This window comes from Nyctereutes procyonoides, unplaced genomic scaffold, assembly GCF_905146905.1.
Source record: "Nyctereutes procyonoides isolate TBG_1078 unplaced genomic scaffold, NYPRO_anot_genome, whole genome shotgun sequence".
NCBI lineage: Eukaryota > Metazoa > Chordata > Mammalia > Carnivora > Canidae > Nyctereutes > Nyctereutes procyonoides.
In genome coordinates this window covers 27748912-27763503 of record NW_026575046.1, presented here as the reverse complement: position 1 = coordinate 27763503, position 14592 = coordinate 27748912, and the positions used below count along the sequence as shown (strand labels likewise).

The following is a 14592-nucleotide window of genomic DNA, read 5'->3' as shown; positions in this document are numbered from 1 at the left end:
AACAGGGATCCACAGATTACAGTATGCGTGGGAAAATGAGATCTTACCATTAGCTGCTGGACTCTCGGGACACACTTCTGTGGGCCTGATTGGTGTCTGCAGAGGTCACAAGCACCCTGGTCCAGTGAAACAACAGTGATTGAGAAAATAGAAGCCCTTACCATTGTCAAGAAGACGGTGTCCTTTGCAGAGAAGGTCTCATAAGCAAACTTTGCTGTCTCTTTGGACCAGGGCTGGGATGATGTGGGTGATGCGCCCAACAGTCACAGGACAGGATGAGAGGTGCTCTGTCTAGACAGCTGCTGGCCTGGCATTACCAAGAAGCCTGGCTTCCGAGAGTCCAGGTAATAGAGCAGGTGTATGGAAGACTGAGAAGGAGACGTGGAGCTTGTCCAAGGAAGGAGGAGACTTACTGGGCTGTCTTCCCTGAGAAGACCACCCTCTTCCAGGGAGCTTGAAGTGTCAAGAAGAGATGCTTCCTGGGAGGCAGCATATGCCTCTGGCCACATGTGCCTGGACAGTCGCCAGGGTGACAGGCGCTGCAACCAGACTACCCCATGCCTGGGATCGAGGGGCTTCACCTGTGCTTCTTCTCAACGAGAACCTCCAGCTCACAGGACTGTCCAGGGGGAGGCCCCGAACTCCCCGTCCTGCTCATGGTCCGCAGCTGGCAAGTGAAAGAGATCGAAACTAACTTCTACTGCCCCCCAAGTATGTGTTCATAGACGAACTCGTTCTTCCTGGATTTCACCTCTCACCTCACCACCGGTTCCACATCCTGCTGCTCACTCGCTCTGTCCTGGGGCAGATTGCTGTCCGCCTGGACGTGGGGGGTGCACTTGGGGAGGCCGGGGGACGGGGTCCGGGGAGGGGCTGGGGGCGGCTATAATTGAACTGCCTTCAATATCATCTTCAAGCAAGAACAAAGTACTGTTTCCTTGGTGCTGTGCTGTCTGCCCGTTTTTCTCTTTGGTGGTGTTATTTCCCTCCGGGGAGAGCCGGCGTGGCTTTTGTCTTGGTGTCATTCTGCTCCGCTCTGGTCAACGTCCTTCCCTGTAACAGTTGGTCTGGGGGGGGGGGGGTGGCGGCGGGGAGACTAATGCATTTACCTTTCCTGGCTAGAATCTGCAGTCTCTTTCCCATTCAGTCTAGAGAACTGAGGCCGAATGTTTGGCTTAAACTTAAACAGATCAGGGATGGCTTCGAAGGCCTGGTGGGGTGACGTGCTGCTTGGGACCTTAACCAGCTCTGGCCTGGCTCATCGCGCCCACAAAATGGAGAAACTCTCTGGGCCAGGAGGATTGTTGGAACACTTCAGCAATGTGTTGAACCCCTCACATTCAACAGGGGTTGAATTGCTGTGCAGCCAAGGGCAACTGTGAGGATTTTCCCCATAAAATATGTGCCCTGCCTGTACCATGATTAATATGTTCATGTAAGTAATTCAGGTTTTCACTTACTTATTTTAGAAAGAAATGTTTTATCAATCCCAGAATAGAAAATCAGTATTACTTGCCATAAATAGAAAGCAGCCATAGAGATAAATGAAAACAAAACAAGGTTTTTAAGTTCTAACCTAAGCCCAGTGCTCGTGTATGTAAAAGGGAGCTGAATGAGGGCTGGAAGCTGGGGGGGCCTGGGCCCTGCCCCATGTGGGGCTCCTGAAGCTAAGAAGGGCTGCAAGAGAGGTCACCAGGGGGGATCTCTCAAACTTTCCGAAGGAATGTGATTAATCCCTAGTGGAATTTGATACCCTTTGGCACCATAGAGAGAAGGAAAGTGTAGCAGGTGATAGTTTAATTACTATTATATTTGATTCACATTGTTTCTCCTTTCCCTTCCTTTTCTTTTTTTAGCTCACCCCAGAACATATCTTAATAATAATAATAATGATAATAATAATAATAATAGTAATGTAGGAATAATAAGAGAAGCTACCATTTAAGGAGCTCCTTTCTGCTAGGCACTGTGATGAGTGCTTTACGTAGATTCTCTCATTTAATCCTCATAAAATCCTTACACCGTAAGTACCCAGATTTCTCCCATTCTGCAGCAGAGCAGACCTCAGCCTAGAGGTCTGGCGACTAGCCTAGACACCCAGGCACCCAGGCCGAGGCCCCAGGCCCCAGGAACCCAGGCCCCAGGCCCCGGGCTGGGAAGGGTGCATTTGGAGTGCAGACGGCGCAGGCGGTGTGGTTGTCAAGCCCGCAGTCCTCACCATGGGCACACGGTCCTTAACCGATGAGCTTCCTCCACTTGCACCTGTAGGGCACAATGCTGGGAGTGAGGAGTGAGCAAGCAGAGGAGGCCTCTGCCCTCCTGTTGCCTAGGCAGTTCCTCCCGCCTCAGCCTGGGGCCTGGAGAGGAAGACAGGGCCTGCCTATTCCAGTGTGCAGCCCTCCCTGCACTTGCTCTACTGTGTCTTGACCTCCCTTCCACTCTTTGAGCCTCACTTTCGGTTTTTAAACAAAAGAAGAATTCAGTACATGATTGGGTGGGAGGAAAGGCCCTCCCGCAGCCACTCTTTCCAGTATTCAGCTGCTGGGCCACTGAGTAACCAGCAGCACAGCCTGAGACGAGGTGTGTGAGCCCCAGGGAGCATGGTCTGTATCTCAGGCCCTCCCTGGGGTGTGCGGATGAGGAGTGGCTCAGGCGGAAGGCAACTTGACTTTGCCGCATTTCCTAGTGGGAACATGGAATACTATCTGGATATGCTCCTCTGTCCCAGGAGCTTATCACCTCGGGCGCTTTACAGTTTGTATTTTCCCAGGGAGGTCCCTGAGCCTCTCACAGCAACCTGCAGGGAGGGATTACGGAGAACATATTATAGACAAAGAAACTGACTTTGTCAGGGAAGGTGATTTGCCCAAGGACACAGGAATCAGAGCTGAAACACCTCAGGTCACTCCTTTCTAACAGTCCTTTCCTCCTCCTCTCATTTCTAAATATACAAGTTACATATTTTTAGACAACTTAAGTGATGGGTTGCACAGATAACGTATTAATGCAGTCCACTCCTATGAAAGAGAGTTCTAACTATAGAGCAAAAACCCCCCTTGACTACAGCTTCATCCCACTCCTCTCAAGAAGTATCTGTGCTTTAGCTGGCTTATGTGACCCCAGAATGTGTCCTGTGTATCTACATATGTATAAATGTACATATAAAACTAGATGATCTTGTTCTGTTCTTATATATAATGCTGTGTATTGTGATTTGCAATTTGCCTTTTCCAACGGTACACCATACATGTCATTTTATAAGACGTGATTCTTCGTCATTCTTTTCAGTTGTTGTGTGTCCATGCCCTACAACAGATGCCGTCCAGTGTGCGGTGTTGTCTCTTAGGGTCTGGCTGTATCCTGTGGCCGAGTGGGGCATGTGAAGCCTGCCTCAGAAAATCAGCAGCGTGTTTTCCTGTCCTGTGCTAACCATAGGAAGGTCAGCTGGCACGGGCTCAAGTGTCAAAGGCAGCTTCCCCGTGGACAAGGAAGGCCTGGCCCTTCATGGGCCCCAGCCGGCCTCCCTCCAGGGCCTGAGACCCCCTGCCCGAGGAGCACAGGCTTCAGGGGAAGACTGACATCATCGTGCTTTCACTGCTCCTGGAGATGTCCCTTTGACCAGATCTTTAACCTGCTACACCTAAATTTCCCCAATAGTAAAACGGGGCAGAACGATCACTTTCTAGTATGAGGGTATGCGCAAAGCACTTGGTAAAACATTTTCAAAAAAGATTTATTTGAAAGAGTGCATGCGTTGGGGGCAGGGCAGGGTGAGGCAGAGGGAATTCTAAGCAGGCTCTGAGCTGAGTGTGGAGCCTGACATGGGGCTCGATCTCACAACCCTGAGATCTCACCCTGAGCCAAAATCAAGAACTGGACACTTAACTGTGCCACTCCGGTGCCCTGGGAAACACTTTAAAACCTGCTTACGTGGTATCATTATTTCCTCTTAATGGCCTTACTAGTTCTGCTTCCTACCATCCTGGAATATGGTCAAAGGACAGGAGGTTATGAAAAGATTAGTAAAAAACCCCTTCATAATTAAGGGAATAATAATGGGAGCAGTCTACTTGTGCCCTTTTCCCATTTATGAAGGCTCTCATGGTACTTTCACAACTGCCCTATGGGGTGAGCCTATTGTTCATTGTTACCATTTATAGATGACGAAATGGAGCCTCCAGGGTAAAGGCTGTGACCACCTCCAGGTCAGCTGGAAGTCATTTGAGGAAGTCAGAATCTGAATCTAGGTCCCGATTCCCACGGTGAGGTGCCTGTAAGAGCTATGTGTCAGCTGTGCTTTACAGATTGGGCTCACGGCTGACAGGACCCCAAGAGACACCATTATCTCTACCACTGACATTAATTTAGTCATCTGTCAAACAGTGAAGGCCTTTTAAAAACGTGCCAGACACTGCACCACAAGTGGATGACACGTAATGGCATGGACAGAACAGGACAACTCGATTCTCTATGACAGGTGAGGGCAAGCAAACTACCTACCGTGTGGGGGCCGTGTCCTCCAGTCTGTAACAACGTTTTTTTACTTTTTAAAGTGGTTGGAAAACAAAAGATATTCTGTGACATGTGAAAGTTACACCAAATTCAAATTTGTGTTCATAAATAAAGTTTTATTGTCCTGCCCGTTTGTTGATGTATCTTCTGTGGCTGCGTTCACACTCCAACAGCTGAGTAATCACCACGGTGGAGCTTCAGCTCATTACTGTCTGGCCCCATACCGGAAGTGTGCCGGCCCCTGCTGTCCGGCAATCACTGCAGCCACCTGTCCCACAGACACTGACCAGATGCCTACTGTAGTAGTCTTCTTCCAAGTTTGCTGTTTTGTTTTTTAGCTGCTCCAGTCTGGAGGTCTTTGCAATGATTCTAGCGCTTCCTGCTGTACTTGTTCAAGCAGTGGGTTGGAGGAGCCCAAAAGAAACCAACACGTTAGGAAGCAGCGGCCTCTAGCGGCCCATCTAAGCATTGTTTAGATGATTGGGCTATTCCAGTTACACTGAAAAAACAGGTTTACATGGCGTCTAAGGGTTGGAGGGGGAGGGTTGTATTACTTCGAAAGATCTAGAATGTTTTAGAATTTGTTTCCTGCTTTTACTTAAATATAGTTTGTTTTGAATTTGTTTCCTGCCCTTTTTCTTAAGTTTTTCTTTTTCGAGATTTTATTTATTTATGATAGACACATAGGCACAGAGGCAGGGACAGAAGCAGGCTCCACGCAGGGAACCTGATGTGGGACTTGATCCTGGGACTCCAGGATCACGCCCTGGGCCCAAGGCAGGTGCCCAACTGCTGAGCCACCCAGGGATCTCATGTTTCCTGCCTTTTCTAACCTGGAGAGTACAACACACTTAGTTAAAAGGAAGACTGGTGGAATTAAAAATAAGGGAATAAAAAGATGACCGAATGTGGTACCTGACCTTCTTCCCAATGTGACAGAAATAATTTTGTCTTGAAAAAGAGAGAACTTTGACAGAAGATACGACCATTCACATGATTTTAGTGTTAGGAATACTTGCAGGTGCCCTCGCATGTCTGTGGACGTGAACAATACGGAGGCAGCCCAGTGGGAGTCAGGCACTTGAAGGCCTGTCCTTCCTGGCCTTGTCTAGTTCTTGACTCTAAGTGAGAAATTTTCCCTTTCTGAGCTTCAGTTAATCCCCTGTAAATGAAAAGGTTGGAGCAGGCAGTCTCTACACCTCAGACAGACCATTTGGAAAGGGTTGACAAATTTTCCAATAGACCTTCAGTTTAAGCAATTCATCAAGGTCACTCAACTATCAAGTGGACAAGCTAGCCCTCAAATGCACATGTTGCTCTAAAAGCCTTTTTTGCTCGTGACCCCTGGCCCTATGTGGCACCGATCACTGCCACATTAGGGTGATTTGTCTCTTGAGAAAGGAGAAAGGCCATTCCCTGGTGACCAGGTGTTTTGGGAAATTCTGCTCTCCCCCATGATCTGTCAAATAAGAGCTCTACGAGTTGAACACCTTGCAGCTACAGGATTTTAGAAAAAAAAAAAAAAAAAAAAGAGAAACTGGATTACACTGGAATCTTACTTAGACACAACTCTATATGTTCCTTTTCTGTGCAGTATTTGCTATTTTTCTTTAAAAACAGGGATTCAGGTCCAAGGCAAGAAAAAAGTTTTTAAATAAACTTTTATTTTTATATTCAAGATAAAGCATATACACAATTGAACGTGGAAATAAATAACTAGAAATGCTTTGGAAACTTCCATTTTCCCCTCTCAAACTCATTTTTTTAAACTCATGAACCTTTTTATTTGATTTTAAGAAATATGGCCACTATAATACCAAGAGAAAAAGAACCATCATTTTGTACACAAACATAAAGCTGCCTCCTATAGGGTTTAGTTGGTTTTAATAATAACACAAAAAAAGCACACAAGACACAAAGACTCTTCAACAGATTTACTCAAACAGCTTTGCTCGAGAAGAAAAAGGCACAGATTTAGGGGGATGACAATGATTATTAAGAATATAGTAAATGGGGGCTCAGCCAAAAAGTGACACTTTGTGAACTAAGTCAGGAAAAACGAACAAAATGAACTCTTTCCAATTATCTGCCTTCATTAAAATGAATTCTTAAATTAAATTGTATAAACATATGATATAAAGATGGTACTCGGGAATTGTCTCTGTATATTTCCTCTATGTACAAATCTTTGTATACAACTTCAACGTTCCTTATATATTTCCTATATACCAAAATGTGCCCAGGCCTCCAAACTGCATGCCCTGAATCCCTGTGGCACTGGCTGGCAGCTGGGCGACCCCAGGGGCTTTCTGCCAGAATACCTGGGAAGTAGGAGGGATCAGTCAAATGTAGTCATCTTCAACTGGCTCCCCATTGACATCACAGTAGTGGATGAAAATGGCCACTACCCGCTGAAACACACCCTTCTTCATTTGACGCATCTCGGAGATTTCTTCTCCTATTGTTTCCATACAGATGTCTGCAGACAGCTGTCCTTTCCTTCGAGGAGCATAGATGGTACCTTGAAAATGAGAAAGTAAAGGGGAAACATGCAGGATTATCAAAATCATCTGGAGGTCACTGGTTAAGCTGGACCATGAGAAAAGCCTATCTGCTGTAATGCAATGCCACTGAATTAGGTATAGCTCCTGGAATGGGCCCCCAAAGTTCCACATACCACACTATTGCCCATGTTTGGTGACTCAGACAGCACACGTGAGTAAAGGCCCAACATGGCAACAGACCAGACAGGTAAGTCATATATACATGTAGTTCTCTAAATTGATTTCTTCATAAAGTAGGTTTTAAAAACTTCCTACAAATGGATGTTCAAGCATGCTAACATTTTTTGAAGTGTTTGAATATAGGAAAAACTATATTCAAAAGATCTTCAAGTTTCTCCCCAAAATCTATACCTGAATCATAAGGAGAAGTGGTTCATAAGGAGAATAATCACTAATGTAAATGGAACAATTTTGAAACAATATAGCTAACAAACTCTTAATAAAGAGTAAGAAAATTATAAATATTTAGGTAATAAAAACATCTAGGTAGAAAAATTTGTCTCAAGTACCTCTGCTCACCAACCTTTATATATCCCTAGTAAGTCCACTGATTATAGTACAAATTGAGAGCTGCTGTTTGTAGGTGGAGAACCACATAATAAAAAAATAAAAAATAAAAACATTTATATCGGCATCTGGGCTCTTTTCATAATTTGGCTATTGTGGACACTGCTGCTACAAACTGGGGTGCAGGTACCCCTTCAGATCACTGTTTGTATCTTTTGGATAAATACCTAGTAGTGCAACTGCTGGGTCATAGGGTAGCTCTAATTTGGGAGAGGTAGATGAATGGATAAAGAAGATATGGTGTGTGTGTGTATACACACACACACAATGGAGTACTATTCAGTCATCAAAAAAATGAAATACTACCATCCACAACTACATGGATGGAACTAGAGGGTATTATGCTAAGTGAATAAGTCAATCAGAGAAAGACAATTACCATATGATTTCAGTCATATGTGAAATTTTTTTAAAAGATTTTACTTATTCATGACAGAGAGAGAGAGAGGGAGGGAGGGAGGGAGAGAGAGAGAGAGAGGGAGAAGCCGGCTCCATGCAGGGAGCCTGATGCAGGACTCAATCCTGGGACGGCTCTCTGAGTCAAAGGCAGATGCTCAACCACTGAGCCACCCAGGCTACCCTCATATGTGGAATTTAAGGAACAAAGCAGAGGAGCATAGGGGAAGGGAAAGAACAATAAAATAAGATGAAATTAGACAGGGAGATAAACTGTAAGACTCTTAACCATAGGAAACAAGCTGATGGTCGCTGGAGCGAAGGTGGTGGGGGCATGGGGTAACTGTATGATGAGCAATAAGGAGGGCACGTGATGTGATGAGCACTGTGTGTTACATGCAACTGATGAATCACTGAAACTAATGATATACTATATGTTAACTAATTGAATTTAAATAAAATACAAAAAATTAAAAATATCCCTCCCCACATTTATATGGGAAGCAATTTAAAGGCTACACTGCCTTTAACCCAAACAAAATATGAAGTATCAAACACAGTAAGATATACTCAAACTAAAGAATATAAATCAAGTCAGGCCATAATTACTTTCTTCATCATCTTCAAAATCGTATCTGGCGAAGCTGTTGGGTTCTGCAGCCCGCAATGATCTCAACCAAGGGAAGTCAGAGATCATGGAATATGGCGCTCCATCCACAACCCCTAAAATAAGAAGACACATTAACAGTGCTGCTGGTGTGAAAGTTAAGAACAGGGCCAAACACTGTAGTATTTCGTAAGCAGGATGTAAAATGTGCTTTTATCCATCACGGGTAAAAAAAAAGCACTGGACCAGGAGAGGTGGACTCTAATTGTAACTCTGCCGCTATTAGGTCATGTGATCTTGGCCACCCTTTGATTTTAGTATGCCTCAGTTTCTCCCTCTCTCTAAATAAAATAAAGAGGCTGAGACAGGTGCCCTAAAGTCGTTTCAACTCCTAAACTCTAGCAGGTTTCAATTTTCTGCTACTTTTTGTGTTTCAACACTGCTTCTAATTATTTGGGCATGGTAAAGATTTGAAGAGGGAGAGCAATATTTATGTGGTTGCTGCTACCTGCAGATACTCAAAACAGCCATTATCCCAAGAACTGGAGGCTCCCGTTCCTACCCTCCCTATGGCTTTCTCTCTATCTAGTTAGTGAGCAACTATGTAACTGCCCAAACACTAGTAAATGCTCACCTTCTAAAGTATAGATTTCTCTACCCCAGGGGTACTTGGGGTATTTCTTTAAATCATCTTCACTTCGTGTGGCTTCAGGGAAGAATTCATACTTAATGAGTTCTCTGGAGGCAATAAGAAAAATTAAATAAAAATTACAAAACTGGAAATGATATTGGGATGTGGGGTAGAAAGGATGCATCGAAGCTGTATCAGACCCAGAGTCTAGTGAACATCTCAGAATATTAAAGAGCCAACAGAAGTAGAAAAAGCTGGAGGATACATATCTAGTCAGGTTTCAATTACTTTCCTCACTATCTTCAAAATCCTATCGAGGAAAGAAAGAAAGCCACTCTCTAATCAAATGTCTTGTGTGTTTAAGATGCTAAACAAAACATTTATATAACATAAGTGATGTATAAAAAAGCCCAACTTTCTGATGATGTAAAAACATTAACAGTAGTAAGGTCTTTAAATTTCATCTCTTTTCCATGCACTGGGCGAAAGGAATGGAGTCAAATGTACATGTGTGGTCAGTTCCTGCAGTTTTTCTCGAAGTTTAGAAATAAAGTTACAAATGTATACAATGCTCTTTAGTTTTAAGTACTCATTCCCCTCAGTCTTTACATGTTATATGTCAAATGTTTCAGTGCCTGACAAGCTCAGGCGGAATCATTTCAAATATGATAAGAATAACCAGGATTTGTTTCTGGGACCCCTTGCTATGGGAAATGATGGAGAAGAACCTCAGGGGCCATGGATTACTTACTGATTGATGTTTGCTATAGTATCCATCCAACTGCGGATGCGCACCTTGTTCCGGACATTGGGAGGGTTACTGAATTCATGGATAATACAGATGTGATAGGGGTAGGGGCCGCTAAATAGCTTCTGCTCCAGAGTCAGTGTGTCCACCTGGAGAAGACATCATAGACAAGGGCTTTGGACCAAGGAAGAGAAAATCTTGGAAATTTATCTCCTTAGAATATGAACAATCTTTCTTTAGGACCTCAATTTTAAAATCTTTGGCATATCTGAAAATCAAATAGTCACATCCAGTTCTGAACATAGCTTGCCAGGCCAGGATTGGGTCTTGTATAATTCTTCTGTCTAGCAAGCTCACTGATTCACATGTCATTGCTACATAAACACCGACTAAAGAAGGGAATCCTGATGCAGGTAACTGACCCCGGGGATCCACTCCTGAGTATGTCCTTCATAGGTTTAAGTACTGGCTGCATTACAGAGCTGCGAATGTGTAGTATTCTCTATGCTCGATTCAAACTGGCCTACAGCCAATCCTAGAGACAGAACGCATTCTCTTGCTCCCTTGTAGCCTTTGTTCACTTGCCTTCTTCTCATGGTCCCCTGTTCCCCATCTCTACTTAGGTGATCCCGCCTTGCCATCTTAGCGGCATACGTGTCCACCTCCTACTGGAATGGCAAGCTCCTCAAGAGGAGGATGTGTATGTATGTATTCTTCAACTCCAGAAAATTATAGACAACAAATGATTTGTTTGTTGAAATGAATCTTTTGGGGCCAGGCTTACACACTGACTGCAATGATCATTTACTATTTCCTTTAAACTTTATTTTGGCACCAAGCACAGAGTCTTACATATTTGCTCCTTCCCCTTCTGCCCTGTCTTGCTCCCATTTTACTGAAAAGTAACTGACATACATCACTGTGTTAAGTTTAACACATACAACATGAATAATCTGATTTATACAGATTGTGAAATGATAACCGTTAACACCTTTAGCCAATATTCATCTTTTTATGTATGTACGATAAAAAGTTTCTTCTCAGTAATGATAATAATAGCAGCTACCACAGGACTACTTACTACACACCAGCAATTGTTCTGGTACTTCACATATATTAATTTAACTATCATGATAAGTGTAGGTTTTTATTCTAATTTTACATACGATTTTTTATTTCTATAAGACAAAAAAATCTGCTCTCGGTCAGTGAATGAGAATTTGAAATCAGGCAGCCTGAAACCAGAGTCTGTGCTCTTGACCACAGGCAACTTTTAATAAGTAAAATAACTTGAGTAACAACTACCTGCATCATATAGCTTGCTAAAAACCCACAAAAATCAAGCAGAGAAGCATTAAGGAAGAAGACTGGCAAGATAGTCCAGCTTGGTTAAAAGAACTGTGTAGAATCTAAAGATTACTACAGGTTGAGCGAATGAATAAATTCCAAGTCCAAAAAGAAAGAAGACTTAAAAAAAAAAATTAACTGCAATATTCCTCAGAAAGGAGCAGAGAGAGCTCGTTACCTGCTGCATTGGGCGTAGATATATGATGCGGTTTCTCTCAGGAGGCATCCTTAGTATCTGATCTAGGACTTGATCCATATTCAGTTTCTTGCACTGTGCGTAGTCAAATCGATTTACAATTGGTGCATTTTCTACTTTTAAATGTTTCAGTACCCTGCACCTGGTAGCTATAAAATTAAAACAATGGTAAGCTCTACAAATATTCTATACAAAATAATATAGCAGTGTATAGACCATCTTGAATCATCTTTGGAGGAGAATACTACAGACCTGAACATCTCTTAACATTAAGTACTGTCATAAACTACAGCTAACAGTTATCAAAATGATTTGAAAATGTCATGGGGCGCCTGCATGGCTCAGGCAGTTAAGTGTCTGATTCTTGGCTTCAGCTCTGGTCATGGTCAGGAGACTGAGCCCCACATGAGGCTCTCCACCCAGTGTGGAGTCTGCTTGGGATTTTCTCGTTCTCTTCCCTTGCCCCTCCTGCCCATGCTCATGTGCATGCTTTCTAATATTAAAAAAAAAAAAAAAAAAAGTCATTCTGTCCTGTTCAAAAGGTGGTGGTCACCATCATGTTGAAGGGATGTCAAAGAACTTTTTTCTACCTAAGATTTTACTGGAAAGGAGTCCATATTCCAGAGAGTAACTTGCCTAAACATAGCAACTGTTTTAAAAATATTTATTTAAAAGAATGAATGATGGTAACTATCACATTATACAATTTTATGGGTAATGTTCAAATAAACCTAGAATAATTTACATATATTATCATACATTCACCCACAGGAAATGAGCAGAGTTGATTTTAATTTCTATTGTAAGTTTAAAAGCAAAACCTTAAGAGACCCAAAGTATTTGGATACTTTAGTCTAAGGCTGTATAATCCAGTGTGGTAGCCACTAGCCACCTGAGCTTTTTAAATTTCTATTAACTATAATGTATTAATATTAACAATTTAGTTTCTCAGTCATCAGCCACAGTTCAAGTATTTAATAGTCACAGGTGGCCAGTGGTTACCGTATCAAGCAGTGCAGATACAGAGCATTTCCAACACTGTAGAGTTCTATTGAAAATGCTGGCCTGAAACATGATTAAATATGCTCCCGCCAAACATGCAAATAACAAGTTATATATAAAGAAAAATAGTTGCTATATAATAAATGCATTTAACTGTAATAGTACTCTAACTTCAGAAAAATCTCCCTTTCCTTTTCTATTAACCTCAAAGTTCCCTCTGATCCAATTTTTTACTATAGATTTCAACCTCATCCAACTCAAGAGAGAATAAGATGGAAGATATGATAAAACCACAGAGCTGATATGCTTCATCTCTTTAACATTTCAGAAAGACATCTTCTATAACATCCTTGACACAATGTCATCACCTTCCTGAGCAGTCGAGCCCTGTAACTAACTTGATGTTGGAGGGCTAATCAAGTCTCTGCCTTTCTGACTCATTTTCTTCTTCTGTGACCTGGCAGGAGGAAGGGGAAGCAGGGTAGGTGACAGGAAAGGAGGAAAAGAGAGAGGATCAGATAATGATAGAGGTTCAATAGCTCTGCCCTGTAAAACCAGACAAGGTTAAGGTCAGTTCAGACCTCAACTAGCCATCTCGCCCACCATTAACTCTGTTTGGTGGGTGTCTAGGGACAGAACTGCTTATCTAGGATCCCTGATCCCATGATAAGCTGAGGTAAACAATTTGGTTTAAGAGCAAACAAAAGGCAGGGCCTGAGGCCACATGATCTATCACTAAGTATAGAGAAGATATGGAGAGAATGAATCCTCTGAGTTAAGTACAGAAGTGAAAACCAATCAGATTCTCTAAGAGATGAATGGAGAAAAGAATGAGAAGTCAAAGCAGCTCAAAGATTGTGAGGCAGATTCTCAAACCTCAGAGAGGAGAGTGATGAGAGTGCTGCCTTAAGCCAGGCTGGGCTCCCCTGCTGTTATGACCTCTGAGCTTCTGAAGGGCCCTGATTCTGTTTTAGGAGGAAACTCCAAAAGGAGATGGTCATTTAGTAGATATTTTAAGACTTAATTGACTGGAATGGAGTAAAGTATCACCTCTTACGGGTGAACATAGGGTCTAGAGTTTTCTAGAATTCAGGAGAGAGGTAGTGTTTATATATTAGTTTAGCTCTTCTTTCTGGGATTCTCCTAATATACGACAAATTGGTAAGGATTTCCTTGTTTTGCTCACTAATAGTAACACAGAAAACAATCAAAAACAACTAGTAAGTAGCACAGAAGTGCAAAGAAAAGAAAGCCCCAAATACTGCAGTACTCATACAATACAAAACTAATATTAGGCAAGCTTTTACTTAGAGGTAAGACCTATTTAAGTGTACATATATATACACACACACATACACACATGTATCATTGTATTTAAATCTTCACAAATGTTTATAGGGTAAGCATAATTATGCACACTTTACAAATTGAAAAAAGATGAACCCAGAGAATATGTAACTTGTCCAAAGCAAAAAACATGTCATATCTTCATAATTCTACATGGATAGGTACCAAAATGTGATTTTGACTGAAAATGGAGAAATGGACATATCAAACACCTGAAATTTTAAAAAAGCTCACACAAAATAATACCCTACTCCTATTTGTTCAGAGGTAAATATGTATATAAGTAGAAACGGACTGGAAGGACATGCATTTAAGGCATCAGTAGAGATGGCAGGAGCTTATGGGATTGGCAACACAGGACAATGGGACTAAGGGGAAAAGTGGGAGTCTGGACTGAGGATAATGTGCCAGGAACTGAGGTTATGACTGACGATGTCCATCAAATTTAGACCCAATAAGCACATAAGGCGCAGTCACCACTCCATGACAACAGGAACACAAAACGCTACCAACATCATATAGCTTGGCAAATGGTAGAGACAGAATTCGAGCAGACATTTACTTGGCTCCAAAGCCCATACATGTTGTTTATCTACTCTGTAGATTAAGGAGCAATTACCATTTAGAGGAAAGCAGAGGAGAGGTTGTTTTAAAAGATGAAGTCTCTGCACTTGC

General features: G+C 42.5%; 1 protein-coding gene across 3 annotated transcripts in view; it reads right to left on the bottom strand.

Annotated features, from left to right (window-relative positions):
- Positions 1-6431: 6431 nt before the first annotated feature.
- FBXO38 (F-box protein 38) overlaps positions 6432-14592 on the bottom strand; it is a 55135-nt gene continuing 46974 nt past the window's right edge. For all 3 annotated transcript variants that reach the window (XM_055325612.1, XM_055325613.1, XM_055325614.1), the window contains 5 exons: positions 11551-11717; positions 10029-10174; positions 9281-9384; positions 8649-8762; positions 6432-7033 (listed from right to left, as the gene is read on the bottom strand). In XM_055325612.1, coding sequence (XP_055181587.1) covers positions 6855-7033; positions 8649-8762; positions 9281-9384; positions 10029-10174; positions 11551-11717 — 710 coding nt within the window. In that variant the 3' untranslated portion in view covers positions 6432-6854. The remainder of the gene's footprint in view (positions 7034-8648; positions 8763-9280; positions 9385-10028; positions 10175-11550; positions 11718-14592) is intronic.